Genomic DNA, 23,101 nt, shown 5'->3' on the forward strand with positions numbered 1-23,101 from the left:
TTGCTATGCAGCCCCAGAAGTTGTGTAGCACACATAGACTATCCATTAAAGTGGGCATAATTTGTTTTTCCTTCTCAACACCTAATTTATGGAGTGAGTCAAGGACACTCACTAGTTCCAACCATTTTCTGTTCTATCTTATGATAGTGAGAGCCAGTCGATCAGAAGAAAGTTGGCTTAAAATACTAAACTAAGGATTCAATAAAATTATGAGATAAATAATACTAAATTGATAATTTACTTTGAGTTGTGAATCTTGCAAAGCTACTCTGGAAATGAGCAGAATGACTTCCTTTTAAACTGAATCCATATTGGAATGCATCTTAAGTATCCTTCAAAGGTTTAATGATACTTTCATTTCATCTTCTACAGTCTGTCCTTTATTATAAGAACGTAACACTTCAAGTTACATTTACAGTATTAAACATACTGTAATTGTGTTATTTCCCCCCTTTTTTTGGAAACACTAATTCAGTCTGTACAGGGTCATGGTCATGCTGGCAGACAACAAGTAAACACAGACACAGCAGCTAAAAGCAATAAAAGCAGCTATGATAATGACACTCAGTTTATTCATAAGGGTGGAGCCAGGCTGCTGACATCTGATCTGCTAAAAGAACATAAGGTTAATGTTTGCTTGACAACCAGTTTTTGTTGGCACAGTCGCCCACAGAAACTATGATCGTCTTCCACTTACAAGAAATCTGCTCAGAGCGCCTCCAAAAAGTTGTAGAAAAGGCTTAAAACGGACAGCGGCTGATATTTTTAATCTCTATTTAAAACTTTTTTTCTTTTTCTTTTGTTGCGTCTCCGTTTGAAGGTGTGTGAAAATGGTGTAAGATGAACATCATGTAGTTGGGGGAAATTAATAAAACAGCACACTGACACTGAGCAATAGTGGAGCAGTGGTTAGAACTGTTGCATCATATTAACAAGGTCATGGGTTCAAATCCACCATCTCAGAGGTTATAACAGGGGGTTTTACTCAGAAGTGAGAATAATGAGTTTCTTAACTGTTGTTATGTCCACTGACCTTTTAGCCTCTTCTTAGAAGAGAGCTGCTCTCCCTCCCTCCCTCTCTGTTCCAGGTTACCACACCCGTTTGCCACAGCAGAGCAGCATCAAGATCATTTGTGGAAAAGTACATATAGCTCTAGCAACAAGTGCTTCGCCCTCTCTTTTAACCATTAAGTGCTGGGAAGTGTTGCGTTAGTCCTGTCTAGCTTCAGTTGTTATTGAAGATTAAGGTGGCAAATTTGTGGGACGTAGTTTGTTTCTCCTGTTTTGTGGCCAGCCATGCAGTGTGCCCCCTATACTTCACAGACAAGGGAGGGGTCGTAACACCTGTCTTTCTCACTTGATGGGAGAAAATGTTGCAAGTGGCACCAAGTGTAATTACATAGTTAATGAAATCACTGAAATAATACTCATCGTTCAAACACTTAGATAAACTATTAACGTGAGAACAGATTATTATTCATACATATCTGCTACACTGTAGAGTTACTGCATGAGCTGTGACAGATTTCCCGTATCTGTCGTTTGGGTAGCGGAGCCGAAACACAATTTAAAGATCCGAAAGTGCTCACACTTTGAATATGAGCCGATGCTGGGCACTGATGATTCTCACTGAACCGAACTAAAAGGAGAGCTCAGCATGAAAACGTGCTGAGCGTGGCAGAAACACAAACGTCTCCTATTACAGTGCGGTTGAAGCAAAACTTAAATCATCACTCTGCAACTTCGTCAAAACGACTCAGTCTGAGTTTTTTGAATCAATTTCTTAAGTGGTCAGTTCAATTAAAATCAACAAAGTCTTAAAACAAATGTTGCCACCTCTAAATAAGCACATTTTCTATGCAATAACTCTTGCATATCTAACTCACAGAAGTATACGGGGGTGGCTTGAAATGTTCCACTTTTTCATTCAAACTTTGAGTATTTTTGAGCCTTAGATTCTTGTTTTATCTTGGTTTATTCTGTGGATACTTTCATATCAAGAAAACAAATTCAAAGTCAAATTAAAACAAAGGGGAATATAAGTACCATCTGCGTAAATGCTTACACTCCCTGTGCCATATGTAACAAACTATTAAATATCTCAAATCTAAACTTTTACATATTATATAGCTACTATACCCAAACAAGAGTAGGTAAAAGTTTACCACTTCTAGAGATCTAGTCCTTTATAAGTTAATAAGTACATGATTTATCCATATGAAAAAGGTCAGGACAGAAAAAAAAGATTTCAATCGCTTTAAAAATCAGGGAGAAAAAAAGTCTTACACTCACTCCAATCGTCACCATAAATCGAAGCATCAAAATAATGGGCTATAACATAAACATTAAACAGCAATGATGTATAATGGCTGTGAGATGGAGTAACAGAAACAAGCTTTGGTGCTCTGGATGTTCGATCCAGTTTCTGATATGCACTGAAGGAAGATTCAAAAAGTGCATTTCAAGGGTCACATCACCATATGAGATGGGCTGCTGGTTAAAACAGGTTCTATCATATGAAAGGCCTCATTTTTACCTACAGTTTGTTACCCGGCTATCCTCCAGTTGTGATTCCATTCTAAAATAGGCATCGTTTAACACTTGCAAATAAAGCTGTGAAATGGAGAAACATCATCACTCCTCCTGTGTTTAGACATATTCATTAAGAAAATCAATTAATGTCATTTATTCAATGATCCATTTGTTCTCTTTTCTTTGCCCTCACCCTCCAATCAGTTGTTATAGATGGCTGGCCCTTCACAAGTCTGCCTCTGCTGGAGATCTCTTTCTCTTAAATGGGAGTTCTTCATCCCACTGTCACCAACTGCTGTTCAAAGTGGATTGATTGACTGATCTGATCCTCTTACCTGAAAGCAACTCTTATGAATTATTGCTACAAAAACAAAATTGAATTGGAAGGTTTTTAAAAGCTACGATCAGAAAAACAGCACTTTGTCTGCAAGTCTGAAAAAAATATAGTCTGAAATACTGTCTATTTACCATCTGAATGTGCAGCTAAAAGAGCCTCAATCGTACTGCATGTACGTGAGCAATTATTTCATGGTTTTATTATTAGAGCCAGGAATACCAGGCAGTTGTGGAGAGGCAGCACGTGTTGAACATCACAGTACAAATGTGTGCAAAGAGTGTATTCAAGGCTTTTCTCTTCATCATAAGAGTAACTGCAATGTGCAAGATGCCTTCGGGATACTTGGCATTTGGTCTGAGACAAGTCTCAGTTGGTCTTTGTGATCGGACTCAAAGAGTCAGTGTTGTCTGGCACTCGGCTCAAAAGGGAGCAGCTTGTTTGGTGGCTGTGTGTGCCGTCATGTTCATGGGGCGATAACTGTTACGTTCCCCTGAGGGGTCTAGGCGGTGAGGGGGGAGTAACAAAAAGTGACCGGGTTAGAAAAAGGACAGGTGAAGGAGGATCAGAGGGTCTCGTGTCTTTGGTTTCATGGTGCTTACGCTTCACACATTTTATCACAATGTCAGCCATGAAGATTTTATATGGTTAGGGGATTTTTGGAGTCAGATTAGATCAGGGTGAGAGGTTTGTTTGCACTTTAGATAGAACATGCCTCCATCAAGTGTGCTGGCTCTATCTGGAAACTTGAATCTGAGCCACACTAAATACCCTAAGGTTTATGGTCCAAAGTTTATAAAGTTTATGTTATAATTAGAAGTAATATAAAGCAAAAGGGTTGCACATTGGCACTTGTCACCTAGAATCTCAACTTGTAAAGTTCAGAGTTCACCTGTCATAAAAGAGTCTGACCTTTGAATCTACATTCCTGCAGCTTTTTATAAGCTCATAAAGAACAAAGACGCACAAAACAGGATCAAATATTCAGCGGGTATTTTAGATATTCTGATCACATCATGGAAAAAAGAAATCATGTGTATCAATTTGAAGTTAATATCTCTATATAATGTCATAAAATTACTTTCTACATGAAACAGTGGAACAAATCAAGACTATAAGAGAATTTAAAAACACAAACACCTTTCTCTAGGTGTAGAGGGCGTGGTGGAAAATCAAACCTGTATCGGTCCTCCATGGATAGCCACAAAGTAGCAATGATGAGATAAAGTTTAACTGCTAATACTCAAATAATTATATCTATATTACAGTAAAACTTTAACTTTATCCTTGTTTAGCACATCAAATGACCTGCATGTTTTCCATTCTTCATGGGTGTGCTCTGTGCTGTTCGTTTAGGGAGTACGATAATGCAAGAATGACCTAAACCACGCTTCAAAGCCTCCTCTGTCTATCCCATCAGCAAAGCACCTTCTGGCACAGCTTCCTTATTAGCTTGTGTAATAGATTACAGTAAGACAGCAGCTGCAAGACTTCTGGGAAAACATTTAGAATCACACTGAAGCCTATCACCTTTTACAAAGTTTACCCGCTTTGTAAAATGCAGATTCAAGCGAGATAGAGTGATTTAAGATATAATGACAGCATATCATAGACTGAAGCTGAAATGGTATTATTCATTTCAAAAGCGCTTCCTTCCTTGCACTGCTGCGACAGTTATTTGAAGCTGTTTCAAAAGACCAGAAAACAAAGAAAAGATCAGGTTAAATACTCAAATGAAGAGACTCAAGAACACCTAAAAGCTGCACAGCTTTTTTACTTTATATAATTATATGGTTGTGATATGGTTATGCAAGGACCTGCACCCTGCAGAGTTTCCTTAAAAGGTTTTTGTTTAACATTGCAGATTTCATGTGAAACGATTGTGAAATGTCAAAGACTGCTTAGCAAGCTCTTTCTGTCAGAAAACTGAAACCTTTGGTAACCTCGTTACAAAACGGGTTTGGAGTTAAGCAGAATAGTGTGTGTGTGTGTGTGGGGGGGGGGGGTAAATAGAAAAAAAAACAAGTTGTTTAAGTGGGGGCTTGGTATTGTACTTTTACCTTGTTTGATATATCAGGTGCTTGACAGTTTGGTGCCTCCCTTGTCCTTACTTACTTTGTATAATGTTTCTTATGGGCCTGGAGTCTTTTACTGTGCAGAATGCATGAAAACCTTTATTATTAAGTTTATTATTGTCTTGCTGAAACACATCTGTAGCATATGCTCCCCACAAACCTGTACACATCAGTTAGCATTAATGGTGCCTTCGCAGATGTACAAGTTATCTATGAAAAGTGTACTAATGACCACCCGCCACACCTTCACCAATGCTGATAACAAGCTAGCTGGTCCCTTTTCTGCAGCATCCATGGGACGTGTTTCCAGAGAAGGTGGCTGATAGCATTTCATGTTCTTTTTAGTCTTTGTTTTCCCTTTGCACGCTAAAGTTTGAATCTAAATTTTGGACTATGCTCACTGACAATGGTTTTTAGACGTCTTCCTGTTAAGATGTAGTTTAAATTGGGCCATCATATGGCAGACTAGGATGCCAAATACAAAAAAGACCAAAAGTAATTACACCAAAAATACTGAGTTGAAAAAAAGCATGGGAAATAGGCATAACAAAACTAACATGAAGGAAACTGGAGGTCAAGCAGATGAGGAAGGAAGATGTGACTAATCATGTCTAAATGCCTGAATGCACTGAGCTGCTGCCATGCAATTACATACTGCATTTAGAACAATGAGCATATGAGCAAGTAAACCTAGAACAAAGAGTGTACATTATTTAATAAAACTATAGCTCTGTCAGTTTCAGATTTTTACACATTCTCTTTTTACTGTTTTAAATCAAATGTGGAATTTTAATGACAAAGTGATAAAAAAAAACTTTGTTTGTTTGTTTTTTTACCTCTATTTACTTTTTACACATTGTTCCAACCCAAAATGTGGTAGAGAACAACTTAACATGCCATTAAAAAAAATTAGTTATTTTGTTTTATTTTAATAACACAACAAAAGTCTGAATGGCACCTATGACGTTACACATGTTTGTCTAGAACCTGCAAAACAAAAGCCAAAAGCTCAAAGCGGTGGCTAATAGCATGTATAAATACATAAATGCCATCTTCCATTGTGTATCAGCAGCACATTCATCCTGAGACAGAATGATGCCAGCACGCTCTCCTGTCAACAAAGGAAGACGGGGAACCAGATGGAGAGTTGTTTCTGCTGCCTGGAAAACAGCAACGACACTTCAGGAGGGAGCGAATACTCCATGGACCTCTCTGACACCCAATTGTTTCCTGAGTTTCTGTGTCCGGCCTTCCGGACCGGAAACTTTTGGGCACCCCTCGGGGGCTTGCTTTGCATGTGTGTACTCATGTGTTCATGCACTCCACCGGGCGTTAGTGTGCGAGCATGCTGTGGATGTGGGAGAGTGCAAATGAAGACGCAAAAAGTACACTGGCACGTTGCCCAGTGCTTTTTAAAGAAAGGGATGGGAAAGAAAGAAATGGAGCAGCTTTCAACACTGCCGGTAACAGCTGCTTATGTTGACCACAAGCTTCCAGGAAGGGAAGTGGCAGCTTTGACCTTTGACCTGACAAGATCCTCACTGAAATTATGCTCTATGTCTTCAGTAAAGTTAAAAAAAGCAGAAAAGGAAACACGCTGAAAGAACCTAATGTGCTGCATAAATCCTTTAGTAAAGTTAAGGATTATAGCTGATCACTGGTGTATTGCACTGTATTACCCTGAGACTTTAGTGTGTCTATCACTTAGATTTATAAACTTACAAGGGCTGGAAAAAATACAGACAAGGGCCTACAACCTGCAAAAAAAAAAAAAAAAGCAGCTGATTCTTAGTCACACAGCTTTAGTAGACAAAGATTCAAACCAATGATTGTATAAAGGGACAATGAACCCCAGTCTTTTATTGTTTAGTTTCTTAACACAATAGCTTTTCTGTCATATCTAACTTGTCAGGCTATTAAGGACTACAGGTGGAAATGTATTTATGATTATAATCTGGTTCAAAGCATCTTCTGCTTCTCATGACAGGAGGAGTTTGGTGTATGTGTGCTCTGTCCCAATCAAATAAACCCAGTAAACTAAAATAAATTACTAAAACCAAGCCAATTATGTGATATTACATTAAAATACCAGTTTATATTTCCGAGATTTAATTCAATTTCAGTGGCTTATGGTGGGATAAGGTGAACTGCTAACTCAATTTACCCCTTAGCTCACTCACAGCCCTTGGCTGCTGTTTTGGAAAAAGATGTAGCAGATGTTACATCTGGTACATCAAACTTTTACTCTGACAAGCCAAAAGGAAAAGTTTCTGAGTAAACTTATTAAAGTTTTAGTTACTCATAATGTTGTAGATTTTAAAATAGAAATATTCAGATTTACAATGCTGTGTTAGTGTTGATAAATTAGCTGGTCTCATCATTTAAGCGGGCTAATTCATGACTTGTAATTGATTTGGGACCAGTTATTAAGGATAGGAGCTGAAATATGTTTGAGTCTTAGGTGAATTCATTTATTTTATGCAGCACCGCCACCTGCTGCTCAAACTAATTAACTACCAGATAGAGAGATAGATCTTTGTCTAATATTAAACATTTATTTGATTATCTGAATAATGTAAGTGGGACAAGTATGCACAAAAAAATAATAATAAAAAATCATTTATGACTATTATAACATGTATCAGGAGCATGTCTTCATTCCTGAGTGCTGTAAAACAAGACCCAACTATACAAAGTTCGGAGATACTGGACATCAATCTAAAAGTGAGCTCGTCTGTCTATGGATCAGTGGAGGGAATGGGACTTTTTCACGAATATAAATTACGACTGAAAGAATCAAAAGGAGGCAGTAAGATAACATAAGGAGATGTAAAGTGCCAAGTGCCAACACCACAGAAGAAGAAGAACGTCCCTTGCTGAGGAGCTTGTATTTCCTAGCAACGCCCCTTGTTGCTAGGAAAAGGTGGAGGCGCGCTCGTTGTGGCGGACTGTCAGCAGTAACAACAACAACAACAACAACAAAAACGACAGCATGGAACCTCCAGAGGTAATTTGCACGATTGCAGCTTGTCTTCTGGTGTGATAATATTGGAACTCGTGGTTCGGGAGCCTTTAAAGTAATTCTCAAGGCGGGAAATGTGAATATAATCACAGTGTTGGCGATATTAGTAGCTAGCTGGCTAGCTAGCTAAATGCTAACCGCTTTGCTAACCAGCATTTAACGTTACCCAAGTCTCTCCAGTATAATGTTCCTTGTTCCATGTCCAGTTGCAACAAACGTAAAGAATATGCACATTAGTCAATGGTTAGTCTCTTGAGTTACACCAGGTTAAATGTAACCTGTTGCTTCTAGTTTGTCAGTCCATTTAGTCTGTTAGTTATAAATAAATCACTTTGATGACTAAATGCTGCTAATGTGCCGACTCGAAAAACCGCAGATTTGTTTATAAAATTAACTGAGATAGAGATGTTAGATTACAATAATGCTTTGTTTATATAGTTAAAAAAAAAACCCAAAAAAACCCAGACTTGCTATGAGGATCATTACAGTCTGTAGCTATCCACCATCATTTCTAAAAGGAAGAACTCCAAAAATTTTACGAATGAAGAAACGAGGAGAAGAGCGTGTTCTTTATCCAAAATAGAAGAGTGTCGATAATTGTATTATGTACTGAGATGATCAGCAACAATACTCAGGTAAACTGCGGTGTTTAAATGATGCTCATTTGGTAAGAAAGGACCCACCTGAAACCAAACCAAACAACGTTTTTCTCGTCTTATTTTGTCCCGTTTGGGTGAGCCCGTTGCAGACTTTGGTTTCAGTTTCTTGCTTTCCTGTGATACCAAAGGCACGTGGTCTGGTCTTGCTGGTCCTACCGTAGCTTATTTGTTAAAGGTTTCATGTATTGTACATCTTCTGCATACTTTGGTTGTAACAAACACTTGTTTGAGTTGCTGTTGCCTTCCTATCAGCTCAAATCAGTCTGGGAATTTTCCTCTGACTTCTGACTGACAACAGTGTAATACTGGTGTAATCAAACTGGAATCAGAGCTGCATGGGATGAATGTATGAACTTTCTGCTTTCCACTTTGCTCATCAAGTAACAGACGTTTTTCTCAACAGACATTGGCTTGTCTCAAGCAGAGTTATTGATTGCTCAGTTTCGTTTGATGCCCTCAAACCACCATGTAGTAATGCGGGACCTCCTGTAAATGAAATGCTGCCAGAATTAAAGTGTGATTCTTTTCACAGAGGAGGGCAGCATCTCCTGAGTTGACAGCAGATGAAGATGTGAGCCGTTCTGCTGGACAAACACACATAAGCCAACTAGGAACACAAAGACATTCTGAACTTCAGCAGCCAAGAACACCTGCTCTACAGTTAGGTATGGATATTAACACAGTAATGATTGTAGATTGCAATGCTATCAGTATATTAAACCCCTATTTCCTCTGCATGATACATTTGGTAGATTTGGTATAGACAAAGTAGAGTTTGCAGATTGTATACTACTGGAGTGTCAGCAGAGCTTTAATCTCTTCATCTTTTGCAAGTGTCTCAGCCCACTTAACTCTGACTTTGTCATCAAACAGATTTTGTTTGATGTATGATTTATTCATGACAACAGGAGGCTGCCAACACTGATGGGTCTTACCATAGTTTTATGTTAGATTGCTGCTTTTTTTATTTGTGTGTGTTCATTCTGCACTTTCTGTTAGATTTTCAGGACAGTAACATGTCTCCAGCCCTTTCCCTATTACCTGGAGTTGATCACAACCTCACTGAGTTTTCTTTATTACAACAAAGTGAGACAGAATTTGCCCCTCTAAGGTAAGAAAAAAAAGTCATCTTAATCGCTTGCTCTGTGTGCATAGTTTTCTACATATTGTGTGAATGTATAACATGTAGATGGATAATTATTATTTACGTTTTAAGGGCATACCCTGATGTTTCCATGGCTTCAGAGCGGTTTCAGTTTTTATCCCAGGATCACACCACTTGTACCTCTGAGCGTGGCTCATTATCCCAGCACCCATTGGCCCAGGCAAGCATCCTTTCTGAAGAAGGAGAAAGCAGCTGCTGCTCCCTCTCTCAGCACAGTCTATCACCAGGGGAGCAAAGTAAACGAGAGGAAAGGGTTCATCCCCCAGTGATTGTCATTGATATGAGTAGCAGAGAGAAGGACCTAGAGACCTTGATTAAACCTGGAGCAAAGCTAGAAGGAGAACCTGTTGAAGATGAGACTTTCTTTCTGAGTAAGAATATACCTGCTCAGCATCTTCTGAAGCTCCTGCAGAAAGATGTTGGGATGCTTAGCAGCAATAGCAGTGCTACTTCCTCTGCCTCTGAAACCTCTGTGAAGAGAACAGAGCCTTCTACAGAAGAGTCTAAAAGTACTGAGGTTTGTGAACTGACCACTCAGCAAACTACTGATGTAAGAGAACACCCTCCAGGTGAAGTCTCTTTTCCCCAGCAGCAGACACAACAGCAGCACAAAGTTTCAGATCCTGACCAACCACAAACAGTGTTATCTGAAGTGTCTAACATCACTGTGGGTTCCCGCAGTACTCAGCCTGATGAGAGTAGTGAAATGTTACATAGAGAGCTGCTCTCTGAAGTAGAGAAACGCAGCAGGATTGAAGCTGAATCCAAAAACAAACAGCAAAAACGTCCTACGCCACCTGGTCCATCTCTCACACCTAATCTCAAACAGATGTCTGAGGGGAAGCCAAGTGCGAGTAGAACAAATGTGGTTGGTATGCAATGGACAGGGCCATTTTCAACAGGTGTTGAACGGGTTTGCAGAGAGCAAGACCTCTGGTCCTCAGGAAACCATACAGGGTTGGATGGCTCCTACCTGGGTTTTCTTCCACAGTCTCAGTCCACTCCAGGGATTTTTAATGCCCCAACCAAATCCAGTGTTAAGGATAAATTGGGGCACCTTTCCTCCATTGAATCTAGTAAAGAGAACTCTTATCAGTCAGTCACAAAAATTTCTCAACAACCAGCTTTTCCTGTAGTTTGCACCCATAACACAAACACAGCCACTCAGTGCCAAGAGGATGCTGCCTCTGCAAAAGTCCAGTCCCTCCCAAGTCTAAACTATATGCAGAAAGTAGATGCGTGGAGGGCAAATCAGAGTTCAGGCAAGGTGTCTTTGTTTGATAGACTGTCACTGCAGGGATTTTCTAGCATCCCCTCTAAACAGAAAGGTTATGACGCAGTATCTGGCAGCCTGAATGAACTGGTTAGTCAGAAGATTAGGAGTTTACAGCAGCCTCTTGTTTCAGGTGCTGCCACACAGACCTCCTCAACAGCACCTTCTGGCTATTCTTCTCCAAGAAGAACGGAGGCAGTGGGCAGTGCTCTTGCTGATGAGGAGAACACGGGGTCTGCAGTACCACCCTCTGCCTCACCCCTAGGCAGGTCACAGTCTCACTCTTCTCTTAGCACAGTTGTGATGTCAGTTCAAAAAGATCAGCAGATCGACAGCCCTTCAGAAAGAGACAAGAGTCAAAACCAGGATGATGATGCTCATCATCATGATCAAACCAATACAATTCAAACCTCACATCTCACAAGCCTCGGTCACTTCAGTGATGTGTCACTTGATCGAGACTTGACACTTTCGAGTTCTCAAGATAGTTGCAGCGGAGTAAAGTTAGGAACTTCCATTGGGACGTCATCTGTTGTCAGCCTAGAAATTGATAACTACGTACCCTCGTGGACTTCAAAACTGTCAACACCACCTCTCCCCAAGCCTCGAGAGCTCAACATTGATGAACGAATTCCGGTAAATTTAAAAAAAAAAAAAAAAAAAAACAACCTGGGAAAAATACTCTATGTTTAGACTTACACTTTATTATCTGGTCTTCTCTCTGTTTTTTTTTTTTTTTTTTTTTCCAGTTGTATCTTCGTAACTTGGGTATAGACCAGTCTCCATCTACAATCCTGACTCCGTTTGTGCCCAGGGGACCAATCAGAGAGCCTGAATTCTCTCCCACTGAGTTCTGCACAATTAAAGGATCTACTGGAACCCCAACTAAAAGCACTCAACCCTCCGAGGGTATCTAACCTCAACAATTACTATTACAAGTTTACTTTTATGAAAAGCTGTTGAGATTTTAAAAATTCCTCAGGCAATGAAAATATGGTCATATATCCTGTTCACACACCCATTTAAGTACCCAAATTTGAGGGGTTTTACAGTTTGAAATATGGTATTGTGTTTTCAGGTGGCAGTCCCCACAAAGAGGAGTTTTCCCAGTCCAGCATTCTGTCAGTAGACTCCAGCATATCCATACCGTTCAGCCTGGACAGTCTCTGTCCAGCGGCAACTATCCCAGAGCAGGCCAGGTGGACTTCTCCTACATCACATACAGAAGCTAGACAGAGTAAACACAAACTGGCACCTTACACCTCACCCAATGAAAACACTCGTTCTTCCATACCGCAGCCTTGCCAACAGCAGAAGGACAGCAGTTTAAGCAGCAGTGGGGGAATCAGCCAGGTAGAAGACAAATTTAACCCTGACATGCCACCAGCTGTCAAGGAGAGGCACAGAGAAAGAAGCTTGGAGTTGCTTTTACAAACGAGTCGTAGTGCAGATCAAAGTGCAGAAGATTCTTTCGTTAGCTCCAAGGCCTTGTTGGAAATCCGTAAACTGGTCTCTCATACAGAGACCATAATGTCCACTGGGTCTTCTGCGGCTTCCTCAACCTCCCCCATTAGCCCCCGTCTTCTCCCCGATCAGGACATATCCCCATTACTGAAGAAGAAAACCAGCAGACTTGAGGATTTGTCCTCGTCCTCTACAACTGGAGACCAAAGAACATGTTCCTCACTGCTTTGGACCAGATCCTCCTCTGACTCCATGCTGACCTCAGAGAAGATGAGGAAAAGCTCTTTTGGTCAGAAAGGTGTAAATCGATCGTTGCAATCTGATTATTTATCCACACAAGCTGTTTTTACTGCACCAACCAAAGTGGCATACAAAACACCACAAGATAGCAATGTTAATGGTGCAGGGATGTCACTTGTCCTCTCCAAATCAGCCTTCCGGACAGAGCCTGAGGGCTGCAGTGCTGCACCTCCTGACAAAGCCCCCACACAGCCGGTGGCCATCAAACCTCCACCAGCTGTGAGTACACAAGAGCTCACTTCTACGCCTACAGATTCAGTTGATGTCCCAGAGGAGGAGGAGGAAAACACTCCCTCTGAAGGTGCTTCACAGAGCAGGTCCTCCTCACCCATCCTCAAGGATGCTGATCAAGGAGTGATGAGTGATGGGAGCTGTGAAAGCTCACTGACAGCCAGAGTGGCCAAGTTGCTGCAGAGTGAATCTCCATCCACCATGGTCTCCAGTACACCGAGCATTTCAGACCAAGAGGAGAGCAAAGCTAGAGGTAAAACAATTAACATACACTCATGAATGAGTTTCTTACATCTAAGGTTTTAACATTTTAGATAATTTCAAAAATTCACCTGCCGCACTGACCACTAGCTGCACAACTTGACCCTTCAAATTTGTTTAGATTTGATCTAGTTTAAATTGTGATCCTATTTAAATTGTAGCTTAAGACATCAAAGACGTCTTTGTCAGATGAAAAAGCGTGTCTTAATGTTGCAGAATGGATTAAGCTGAAGCTATCAGGACAGCAGTGTGAGCCTCTGCAGCTGGACGAAGAAGATAGAAGGCGGATAGAAGAGATCAAGCGAGAACTGCTGTTAAAAAATCCCATAAAGGTAATTATTATAAGAACGACTCTTAATTACTGCACTTTACAAAGTAGGCAACCGCCGTATGTAATTTGTAGCAATGTACTTAAATATAGTGAATTATAAAATGTAAATACGTACGTTTGTATGCATTTTAAACTAAATTTGTGTAAACGTTTATTTATCATCTGCTAAACGTGTCTGGACAGCTCTCATACTCAAGGTAACTGGTGTGTTGCAGGACTGCTGTGGGCAAATGTTAATTTGTTGTAGACAAATTATAATAATAATAAAACTGTCACCAGTTATGGTTCACATGCAGGTTTGCAGTGCAAAAATATTTGATGTGTGGTGAATGAAGAACACGTATAACACCAACAATGTCCTTTCCTGGTCTCCCTATTTGACACAGACTTGTTTTTTGCCTCTTTCAGAGCCAGTTCAGCACAGATACAGAGAGCAGTGTAGCATCCAGTGTTAAAATCTCGAGGGAGCTTGATCCATCTCAATCTGCGGAGACGTTTGCTGTTCCTAGGGATGCTATAAATGAGCCAATCCAGCTGCTGCACAGCCTGAGTAGGACCACCCGCGACTCCAGGACACTGCTACAAACTGCTCTTCAGTCAGACCTAGAAGCTCGAGTGTGTGAAATTGCTGCCAGAGAAGGAGTGACGCTTCCTACTAAAAAACCTCAGGTCTTCACATCCATCACTATCGCCACCCACAGAAGCTCCACCTCCCCCTCAAATTCCACTTCCCCACCTCCCATCAGCCCAGCCCCAGAGCCCCTCCGCCTGACCGAGCTCTCATCAGGAGCCGTCAGAACCACAACAACAGACAGGCAACTGACTGAAGAGCATGGGGTTGATTTACTACAAACAACAACCAGGGAACAATCATCAGTGCATGGACCTAGTAACAGTTTGCACAGCACGAATCAAAATGTGACTCAGTCTGCACCAGCCAATCAGAAGAGGCAAGACACTGAGGGAGGCCAGTTTGAAGAGCCGCTTCCTCCCTCACAGGGTTTAGATAAAGTAGATGTGACTGTCAGATACAACAGCACACAGTCATTCAGGCCAGATAGTAAGTTATCTGCTTCTGGTATGGGTGTTAGTCATGCTTTAGATCAGGCCACAGGCTCATCTGTAGTTGAAACCTCCGCCCATACAGGTCACAGCTCACATGTCGATCTCACTCTGCCCCCCAAAGCTACAGATCCCAGCTTCACCTCTATAGTCTACTCCAGTCAGGCTGATGTAATCTCAAGGCTGCCACCTAATGAATGTCTCAGGGGGACAAATTCTTTATCAGCCGCCAGCAGTCCGGATGAAGGTGTCGGTTTGTCCAGTCCACCTGAGTGGTGCGACACCAGAGAGCCATCACGACAGCGGCTGCCTGAAAGATCCAACAGCTCTACTGTTTTTAAAACTGTTGTGCCTCAGGAGAGGATGACCACCACGTCTGCACAGCCCTTTACACCACGTGAAAGATCTGAAATTTCAACAAGACCCTTTAACACCGAAACCCCAGGTAGTTTTTTTTTTTCCCTTTTTTAATTGTCTGTAATTTCAGCAATACATCAGTCATAATACCAACTGATTCCAACTGCATCTCCCTCCTACTTCAGTGCCTGTCCTGCTGCCTTATAAACCTCATGGCAGTGAGGAGGTCTTCTATGTCCCTCACATAGAGGCTGATCTCTCCTCCACAGAGGCATCTGACACCACCATGGAGAGCACCCACACAGGTACATTTATCACAGATTTTTTTTTCTTTTTCAGCCTTGTTCCCATATTGCTGTGCTGAAGTGTCACAAGATGAGGATTTTAACATCTGCAGTTCAGCTCGCAGCTTGTAGTCTGTTCACACTGTTAGATCTTAAACCACAGTTTCATACCTGGTGAGTTTAGGGTGGTTTTTTTCTTTTCTTTGAACAAAATTCAATTCAATTCAATTTTATTTATATAGCGCCAAATCACAACATAAGTCGCCTCAAGGCGCTTCATAGATACAGAGAAAAACCCAACAATCATATGACCCCCTATGAGCAAGCACTTTGGCAACAGTGGGGAGGAAAAACTCCCTTTTAACAGGAGAAACCTCCAGCAGAACCAGGCTCAGGGAGGGGCGGCCATCTGCTGCGACCGGTTGGGGTGAGAGAAGGAAGACAGGATAAAAGACACGCTGTGGAAGAGAGACAGAGGTTAATAACAGATATGATTCAATGCAGAGAGGTCTGTTAATATATATTATTAATAAAATATATTATTTATGTCTATAACGTGAATTTTTGGGGCCATTTTTGCATCTTTAATGCTTTCGTAAATCACACTGCAAGCTGTAAAACATGTTCAAAGGATTAGAAATAAGAATTCAGAGGCATGCTGGGAATTGAATTGTGAGCTCTCATTTCTCCTGTGCTTGAATGGGTAGCAGCTGGTTCTTTGTAATGTACACCAAGCAGCACATTAATTATTCATGTTCAGGGGCTGGGTGAAACAAAGGCAGGGCTGAGACCCTGAGACGACAAGCGCAGGCTGTCCCTGAACATCTTTTCAAAATATTTACCCAAAATATTTCGCTTACTTTTTTTAACTGGTTTTTTTTGTTGTTGTTTTGCTTTTACAAGAAGAATAGTCGTGTTTTGCTCTGAATGCCACTCCTCATGAGATAACAGAGAGTATTGAATTCTAACTAGGCTCAGACGACGCCGTGCCTCCTCACTTTAGCAGTGACGTCCTCGGGAACAAGGACCCAGGGTTGGACCGCGGAGTGACCATCAGACACACAGAGGGCATCTACAGCAAGAGGCTGAAAACTGCCAACTTGACCATGCAAGAAAATAGGAAGAGAGGTAACCTGAACACGACGCATGCATATTCACACTGGATACCTCCTTTATTTCTTTGGTTTGATTCTGAAACATTATGTTACTAGTATGTGGAAAAAAGGTAATCATGTGAGTTCATTAATTTTTTTGAAGTTGCTGTAAATGTTAAGTTGGACAGTTTTGTGTCTGAAAACTAGCTGGTTCTTGGTGTCCTGTTACTGTGTGTAATTTTTCTGTGTGTGTGTCTCCTGACAGATGCCTCTACAACATCGAATAAAAGCTTGCAGACTGTGAGCCAAAGACTAAAGCCTTCTTCTCAGGTTTCTGTCACTTTTATCGAGGAATCGTTACTGAGGAATCAAGAAACCTTCAAGAGAGACCAGGGGACCAGCCCAATCCAGTTCACCCAACACCATCAAAGCGAGTCTCACCCTGAGAGGTTTCAGCCGTTTATTTCTGAAATGGACTACGGTAAAGGAAACAATCACTGGGTCCAAACCTCTGAGCCTCAGACAGGAAGCGAGCAGCAGAGGGGTTCTGAGCACCCTCTGGACCAGTTGTGGCAAAAGTTCTGCGATCAGTGGACCACGGAGGAGTTGCATCCCAGCAGTGACAGAGAAGCATCACTTCTGGAGCGTTTAGAGCACCTTTCTCGCCTTATTCAAAGTGCAAGGGGATTTAATGTGTGTGATGCACAGAAGGTGACTGGTTATCATCCAGAACAGGAGAGGAGGAGAGAGGATGTGTCAAAGAGGAAGAAAGAAATAAAGCAGACTTTGGGGGAGATTAAGAGGAGTGTAGGAGGTGAAGTCAGAGAAGATGGGAGTAAATTAAGAGGACAGAGAAAAACTGAATCTCCCATTCAACTGAGCTTTCGTGTTGATGAAACCTGCCGGTCTACAGAGGATGGCAGCCATGCCTCCCTCACCTCCAGCTTCTCCCACAGCTCCTCCCCGAGCCAGTACGCCTCTCCCAGAGACAGACATGTGTTGGAGACCCTGTCTACCACGTCTGGCTCCATGTCCACTGTGGACACAGCCCGACTGATCCGAGTCTTTGGCCCCCACAAAGTACAGCACCTGAAAAGCGCCCCAAGCCTCAGTAAACTGTACAACACCATCAACAAGCAAAAAGAAGAGAGGAAGGACAGTGGAGGAAGAAACAGAAAGCCTCCTCACGCCTCTGCACTGTCAGTGACAACCAGCACTGATCAGTCGGTATGTATATCTGCGTGCTGCTGAGTAAGAGATTATTAAACCGATCTTAAGGAATGTTCACTAATCTGTAAAGCAAAAGTAAACACTAGAGATGGTTGTGTTTCAGTAGATCAGCAAGTTCTGAAATACTTTGACTAGCCCGTCTGGTACCAACAAGTTTGAATTTCAGCGAGTCATTTTGACCATCTCCACATGCCTAAAAGCACAAAGTTGTTGCCATATAATTGACTAATTAGATATTTACAATAATGAGTAGTTGAACATTACCTAACAAAGTGGCAGGTGAGTGAAAAATTATAACTTTTTATAACATTTGATGTTACTGTATTCGTCTTCAGGTTGCTGCTGACTCTGTATCGTCGACCAGCACTTACAGCGTCCCTTCACACCACGGGCCTTCCCGGAGTCTGCCGGGTAGGAAGGCCATTAAACTGGTGAACAAAAGAATCCAGGCAGGTCAGAGAAGACGCATGTCCCACTGATTCATCAGATTTAGTTAAAATTGTGATATACAAGAACATTCTGGTCCTTTTTGTAAAGGTTTATTGGCACCAGCTGCTGGTGCTGTAAAATCTTTGTGAAATCGTCTGTGCTAAGATTACATTTCTGTTAAAATTCCTTGGCATAAAATGTATTCATTTGTGTTTGTCACGCTTTTAAGGCTTTCTCCTGAAAATAAGGCAGGAGTGTTTTTTAACACGAGTGAAGCACATGTGATGGAGTTAATATACATTCAGTCCAAATTCACACAGGTGACCTGGAGATTGTTCATAACGGGACTCGACGACACACCAGAGATGTTGGAACCACGTTCCCTTCCCCGGGAGGAGCTAGAGCTTTCAAGCAGATCTCGTTGTCTTCGTCCAGCGTAGTGAGAGAAAGAGGAGGGCGGAGGAGGAGCAAGAGAACCCCACCAAAGCCTTACCCTAAAGGTTTGTAAACTAGCAACGATTTGTAGCTAGGGGTGGGTATCGTTTAGGTTTTATCGATACCGGTGTCAAACCAGCACTTTTGAAACGGTGCCGGTGCTTAAAGAATGGAGAACACAAACTTTGTCCAAAAACCTCTCATGTTTAGCTGTTTTCTACTTTTTCTTTGGTCATTTTAGCCTTTTTGGCCAGGGTGAAGAGAGTATCTGCCATCAAACAAGAAGACAGCTGCATGTAACTACGACGGTGTTTGCTAGTTCACCTTACGTGCATTAATGTAATAACGTGGTTAGCCTACTCAACGTAAAATACACACGAACAACATTAAGCTACTCACGCAGAGAAGAACGGCTGCTGCTGCCATCATCATCCATCATCATTTCTGCTACACTGGCAGGGCTAGGGACCAGGACTCTCGTCTTCGGGTTCTTGGGGGATGTTGCTAACTCCGGGTCCGATAACAGGTGCACACCCCACACCTGCACTCGGTGTGAGGTCTTGCAGCAAGTTATCAAATACGGTGCATTTTTCGGCTTTTAAAAATAACGCTATGCTTCGCCAGGTGTTTCATCAGATTCGAGGTGTTACCTCCTTTGCACAGTATCACCTTAAAGCACTTGTTGCAGGCTGCTGAGTTTGCATCTTTTGCTGTGAAGTACAGCCAGACTTTGACCGCTTCGCCTTGGACATTTTTAATCTGTAGCTCTGCTCTAAAAGAACGTATGTACCTGGGCCCGCCTACTACGCTTGCAAGGGTAAAATGATTGGCTAGAATTAAAAGTGTACGGCATCTCAGGGAAAAAAATCTCAGGAAATGTGCGCTGCTTTTCGGTCTGGTTACTACCGTTTATGTTAGAACCGGTGCCCATCCCTGTTTGTAGCTAACTGTAAATTTTCATTTTCTAAATTAAATCCCTGTTTTATTCTTGGTTAAATTTTTTCTGTGGGCTTTTTCAGCCGTTTCATGGTTCATCTCTGCTGACGGCCTGCTGTCAGAGGCAAGGAAGGAGAACCAGCCGGAGGAAGAGAGACCAAACATCGCCTGGTTTGAACCGTACAGCAGAATCAACCCATGGAGACAGCCGCTCAGACAGAGACAAGTGCATGAGGACACAAACAAACATCACTCTGAGCCTGAACTGGAGCCGGAGCCTGATCCTAAACACATGTCTTCTGGTCCAGCATACATGTCACTTCAGGTTAGCTTATATTCCTCTTTAGAGAATTATAGTCGTAGGAATTGTATGAAAAGATTTGAATTTCAGACGTGTAACTTACCTACTTAAAGGCTTCTATCATGGGTGTCAGCAAGATAAACTTTACCATCATAATACCAATTAAAAAGGTAACACTGTCGGTTTCCTGTTACTTTGCAGGAGGCCTTGGAGATGCATCGTCCAGAGTTTATTTCCCGGTCCATGCAGAGGGTGAATCGTCTGTTTCTGCAGGTGGAGGAGAGGAAGCTACAAGCTGCTTTAATCCAAGAGAGGGGCGATCTATTTAACCACCCAGGAGGAGCTGGGAGGCTGCCAAGGCCTGCAGGTACCAAACAGCGGAGGGGATGGATGCTGCTCAAAGAACTTTTAGTTTACTGAGCTGATAATCTGTCCACTTGTCCTTCTTATATCCAGTAAATGTTACCTGAGGGACTATAAGGTCTTTTTTGATTTAGCTTAGAGAGTTATTCAGTTAGTTTTTAATTATGGTTTGTTTCTCTCTCTGAAGGCGCTGCTCTGCTCCAGAGGGCCGTTCCCAGGAAGGAGATGATCCAGAGGTCCAAACAGTAAGCTGCTGTTATGATTCATTTTATGTGACGACATCAGAACCATAACTGTACCTCACACAGTATCAGTGTCAGTCTATCTTCTACTGAACACTGTCTCTCCGTCAGGATATACGAGAATCTGCCAGAGGTGCAGAGGAGGAGAGAGGAGGAACGAAGGAAAGCAGAGTATCACACTTACCGACTGAATGCACAACTTTTCAACAAGGTACAAACACCTTTTGTCATTCATGTGTCCGTGCTTCGAGCACTCCAATTACATGTTCCTATAAATAAGCCTCACGCGCTCAAATTAGAAGAAAGTTGTGTGTTAAAGCAGTTTGTATGATTGAAACCACAGATGTCTTTAAGACTGCTTGCTGTGTCAAACTGTAACGTTGTGTGAATCGAATCAATGACTGTGTTTTGTGTCTCTTTTAGAGAATCACAAACAGACTCCTGGGCAGAAGATCAGCGTGGCAATAATCAGAACAAGAGACTGGATATTGAAATCAACGACGTGAAACTATTTTTTTACACTTTTAATGTACATATTTTTAATTTAAAGATTATGTTGAAATTAGAATTACATTTAAATGGAAACATCTCTGATGTTTTTGTTTGTTTGTTTTTAAGGTCAAATTCGCAACTAGAAAATGTTTTTATGTTAAAATAAACAAAATTTGAACAAATTTACATGTTTTAGATGTAAATTATTGTTTTTGCTTAACCCACAGTAGATTCAAGACGGTGAAATGCTTGTTTTAATGTCTTTATTGATCAGTTATTGGTTGTGCATGAGCAAGAAGCCACACAAGGAAAAAGGTAAGACAAGCTGCAGTTTCAGTACATCAGCTGCTCACTGAGAGCACAGATAAATATTACAACCAATAAATAAGAGATGTCTGCATTTCCCTCTTTAACTACAGTTACTTAGATTCCCATTAATAAATAAAACTTCAAGTTATGACAGCACTGTGTAAACAAAACAGTCTATTAGACAAATTAATAATAAATTAAAAGCTCCTTGAAAATCAAACATGGCAGATGTGAAGAGAAGAAAAACAAAGACTCTTTGGCAAAGATGTTGCTTTGCTTAAACAATGTTTGGTTGAAACAAATTGAAAATAAGACAGGTGACTGATCTTTACCAAAAGGCTCTCTGCAGGTTTAAGGCTCGGACAAAGTTTACAAAATCTACAGCAACGGGAAGCTCGGCAGAACACAAGCAATGCAGTCGAATATCACCAGTGCGACCAGTGTGTCATTTATACCAAGCCAATAAAGTACACAGTTACAGGTTACACCAAAAGTGTAGTATATGTGAAATCATTTAAACCATGTAATGCTCTGGCTAAAGTGCAGCCAGATTGTGTGTAAATCTGCAGAAGAATTTCAGGAAAACCACTGAGCTTAATGTTTTTGTTTTATTTTTCTGTTCTGTGCAGCCAGCAAAGCCACAGAGGTAAACACTAAAACCCTCAGTTTGTATTTAACTTCAGAAGGCTCAGTATTTAAATTAAATGTGCAAAAAAAACCCAAAAAAACCGTGTCAATGCCCGCTCACTTAAACTGGCAAATCCATCATTTCAGTGCTCCTTTCCTTTTACAGCAATGTTCTTAAAACGGAGAACGTCACTGTGACACCTCATGAAAGTTTACAGCACAGGCTCATGATTCTTCACATCTCGTTAGGCAATAACTGCAAACGGGAAATATGAAACAACATCCAATGTTCTGGCCAAATATAAACCACACCAGGGTGCAGGAGGAGGCTGGCTCATTTTCTACTACATAGATTTGGTGAATCTGGGCAGCATGCAAGAGCATTGTCGCTTGTATCTCTGTTTTTCTGGCCATAAAACAAAATCTAGACGTAAATTACAAGGATGGCATCACAATCTCATCATCCAGGTTCCAATTTACAGCCAGCAAGGCCTCAGTCAAATGCAGAGTTGCCTGAAACAAGTCACATGTGCAAAGATGTGCAGTCTGATTTTGGCTGTGTGAAAAAACAGAACAGTCCTTCTCTTTAGCCTCTGACCTGGACTGAAAGTAATCACTAGTAGTTAATCTCCCCAGTTATTTTCTCAGTTCTTTTAAAATGTCTTAAAATAGGAATAATTACAATAAATGTTTTTCAAGCCATCAGTGTAGATTCCACTGATATTCAAATAACACATGAAAACCCTCGACATTTAAAAACGCTAAAAATCTGAGGAAGACTTCTCAGTCTTCAAAACTTAATGTGACAATGACTAACACAGTTGCCAATAAGCTGCTTGTCAGTCGACTAACAAATTCAGACTTCTATATTTCTACGTTTTAGCCTTCACCTGTGCACTTTGATGCCAGAGCTGCAGGTTGTAATCTCATAGCTAATAACCTAAAAAGCCTCCTGGTTTGACTTGTTTGGCCCTGGAGAAAAAGCTGATGGTGGTGGAGTGTTTTGGTGCGGCTGGCGGGAAGGCGGGGCATGTGATGTTTAGGTCCGCAGCAGACTGTGAACTCGCCAAAGCTCCGACTGTGACAGGACGAGGCGGTGGACCTGCTCCTGACCGCGGGGACACGGCACCATGACCCTTCCCACCAGCACAGTGTCACCCTTCTTCTCCTCCTTCACCTAAACACAGAAAAGCAGTCGGCTTTAGAACTTTAAATTCACAAGTATTTGTACCCTGTTGCTACTGTGAGACCGCCAAAAGCTTTCATTCATCCACCTCCAAGTCAAAACAGAGC

At 41.5% G+C, this 23,101-nt stretch overlaps 2 protein-coding genes across 9 annotated transcripts in view; one reads left to right on the forward strand and one right to left on the reverse strand.

Annotated features, from left to right (window-relative positions):
* Positions 1-7,841: 7,841 nt before the first annotated feature.
* alms1 (ALMS1 centrosome and basal body associated protein) lies at positions 7,842-21,057 on the forward strand. Its single transcript, XM_080870524.1, has 18 exons — positions 7,842-7,948; positions 9,155-9,287; positions 9,622-9,733; positions 9,839-11,696; positions 11,810-11,969; positions 12,139-13,308; positions 13,533-13,648; positions 14,056-15,154; positions 15,252-15,371; positions 16,323-16,478; positions 16,710-17,671; positions 18,010-18,127; positions 18,424-18,603; positions 19,558-19,799; positions 19,977-20,142; positions 20,326-20,383; positions 20,492-20,591; positions 20,804-21,057. The coding sequence occupies exons 1-18, from the start codon at positions 7,934-7,936 to the stop codon at positions 20,846-20,848; spliced, it is 6,810 nt and encodes a 2,269-aa protein (XP_080726650.1). The 5' UTR covers positions 7,842-7,933; the 3' UTR covers positions 20,849-21,057.
* Positions 21,058-21,141: 84 nt separating this feature from the next.
* LOC308389268 (dynactin subunit 1-like) overlaps positions 21,142-23,101 on the reverse strand; it is a 35,661-nt gene continuing 33,701 nt past the window's right edge. For all 8 annotated transcript variants that reach the window (XM_080870529.1, XM_080870528.1, XM_080870526.1 and 5 more), the window contains one exon: positions 21,142-22,985. In XM_080870529.1, the coding sequence (XP_080726655.1) occupies positions 22,848-22,985 (138 nt within the window). In that variant the 3' untranslated portion in view covers positions 21,142-22,847. The remainder of the gene's footprint in view (positions 22,986-23,101) is intronic.

Source organism: Rhamphochromis sp. 'chilingali' (genome assembly GCF_963969265.1).
Source record: "Rhamphochromis sp. 'chilingali' genome assembly, chromosome: 21".
In the NCBI taxonomy this organism is placed as follows: Eukaryota; Metazoa; Chordata; class Actinopteri; order Cichliformes; family Cichlidae; genus Rhamphochromis; species Rhamphochromis sp. 'chilingali'.

Coding starts and splice junctions, on each gene's coding strand:
- alms1 (XM_080870524.1), top strand. Junction 17,672..18,009: donor CAACCAGCACTGATCAGTCG/GTATGTATATCT, acceptor ATTCGTCTTCAG/GTTGCTGCTGACTCTGTATC. Junction 18,128..18,423: donor GAACAAAAGAATCCAGGCAG/GTCAGAGAAGAC, acceptor AAATTCACACAG/GTGACCTGGAGATTGTTCAT.